General features: G+C 36.2%; 1 protein-coding gene across 1 annotated transcript; it reads left to right on the top strand.

Annotated features, from left to right (window-relative positions):
- Nucleotides 1–8: 8 nt before the first annotated feature.
- Nucleotides 9–734, top strand: LOC109592592 (disheveled-associated activator of morphogenesis 1-like). Its single transcript, XM_020008006.1, has 4 exons — nt 9–90; nt 138–253; nt 308–406; nt 492–734. Exons 2-4 carry the CDS (start codon nt 245–247, stop codon nt 717–719), a joined length of 336 nt encoding a protein of 111 aa, XP_019863565.1. The 5' UTR covers nt 9–90; nt 138–244; the 3' UTR covers nt 720–734.
- Nucleotides 735–1,557: the final 823 nt, after the last annotated feature.

Genomic DNA, 1,557 nt, shown 5'->3' with positions numbered 1-1,557 from the left:
CACCTCTAGCTCCTCCCCCTGCTCCACCTCCTCCACCTCCTCCCCCGGGGGGAAAATTAGTAGCAGCTCCACCACCTCCACCTCCACCAGGTAATTAACTATTAATTAATTGATTATTTATTTATTATTATTATTAGGTATTAATTCATCATCGACAGTAATTTCCTCTGGTTTGGCAACTTTAAGACGTCCAAAGAAGATACCCAAGACAGCTGCACCATTGAAAGCTTTCAACTGGGAGAAGATGGGAGAAGTAAGTCCAGGAACATGTAATAATGAATAATGTGTAATGTCTATTCTCTTTAAGGCTCAGATAGGTGAAGACACTATATGGGCTGACATTGATGAATCTGATGTTTATAAAGAAATTAATGTTGACGACCTTGAGAAGACTTTTAAACAAATGGTAACCACATGAACAACACATGCACATCACATGCACATCACATGCACATCACATGTACATCATGTGATGTGAATGTTCTTTATAGCCCAGGGAAAGACTGGGGTCCCTGTCTGCTGGTCGTGTTGATAAATTGAGAGAGAAGACGTTCATTAATAACAAGAGAGCTCAGAATTGTTCGATATTGCTGACTCGTCTTAAAATGTCCGACACTGAGATAAGACACACAGTACTGACAATGGACCCGACCAATAAACTGGACAAGGACATGGTAGAACAGGTAACTTATGATGTATCAATAATGAACATAATCTAACTGTAACTCTAATAAGCATTAGTATAGTATGAGGACATCAATATGTATTGGAAAATGTAATAAAAAATTGGGGGTAATTTCGGAGCTATTTTTTGGAAAAAACCATGGGCTATATCCTTGGGTATTTTTCAGATTTTTGGCGTTTTTTTTTAAATGGCCGTAACTCAAAAAATTGAAGTTGGAATCAGCTCAAACTTTCTACACAGCATAAGGACATCAATATGTATCAGAAAATGTAATAAAAATTTGGGGTGATTTCGGAGCCATTTTTTGGAAAAAAACCATGGGCTATATCCTTGGGTATTTTTCAGATTTTTGGCGTTTTTTTTTTAAATGGCCGTAACTCAAAAAATTGAAGTTGGAATCAGCTCAAACTTTCTACACAGCATAAGGACATCAATATGTATCAGAAAATGTAATAAAAATTTGGGGTGATTTCGGAGCCATTTTTTGGAAAAAAACCATTATATCCTTGGGTATTTTTCAGATTTTTGGCGTTTTTTTTTTTTAAATGGCCGTAACTCGAAAAATTGAAGTTGGAATCAGCTCAAACTTTCTACACAGCATAAGGACATCAATATGTATCAGAAAATGTAATAAAAATTTGGGGTGATTTCGGAGCCATTTTTTGGAAAAAAACCATGGGCTATAGCCTTGGGTATTTTTCAGATTTTTGGCGTTTTCTTAAAATGGCCGTAACTCGAAAAATTGAAGTCGGAATCAGCTCAAACTTTCTACACAGCATAAGGACATCAATATGTATCAGAAAATGTAATAAAAATTTGAGGCGATTTTTGAGCCATTTTTTGGAAAAATCCATGGGCTATAGCCTTGGGTA

This window comes from Amphimedon queenslandica, unplaced genomic scaffold (assembly GCF_000090795.2).
Source record: "Amphimedon queenslandica unplaced genomic scaffold, v1.1 AMPQUscaffold_4645_Cont23377, whole genome shotgun sequence".
Lineage (NCBI taxonomy): Eukaryota > Metazoa > Porifera > Demospongiae > Haplosclerida > Niphatidae > Amphimedon > Amphimedon queenslandica.
Note: the sequence above shows the minus strand (reverse complement) of the source record. Positions and strands in the feature narration are given on the sequence as shown.

Coding starts and splice junctions, on each gene's coding strand:
- LOC109592592 (XM_020008006.1), top strand. Junction 407..491: donor AGAAGACTTTTAAACAAATG/GTAACCACATGA, acceptor TGTTCTTTATAG/CCCAGGGAAAGACTGGGGTC.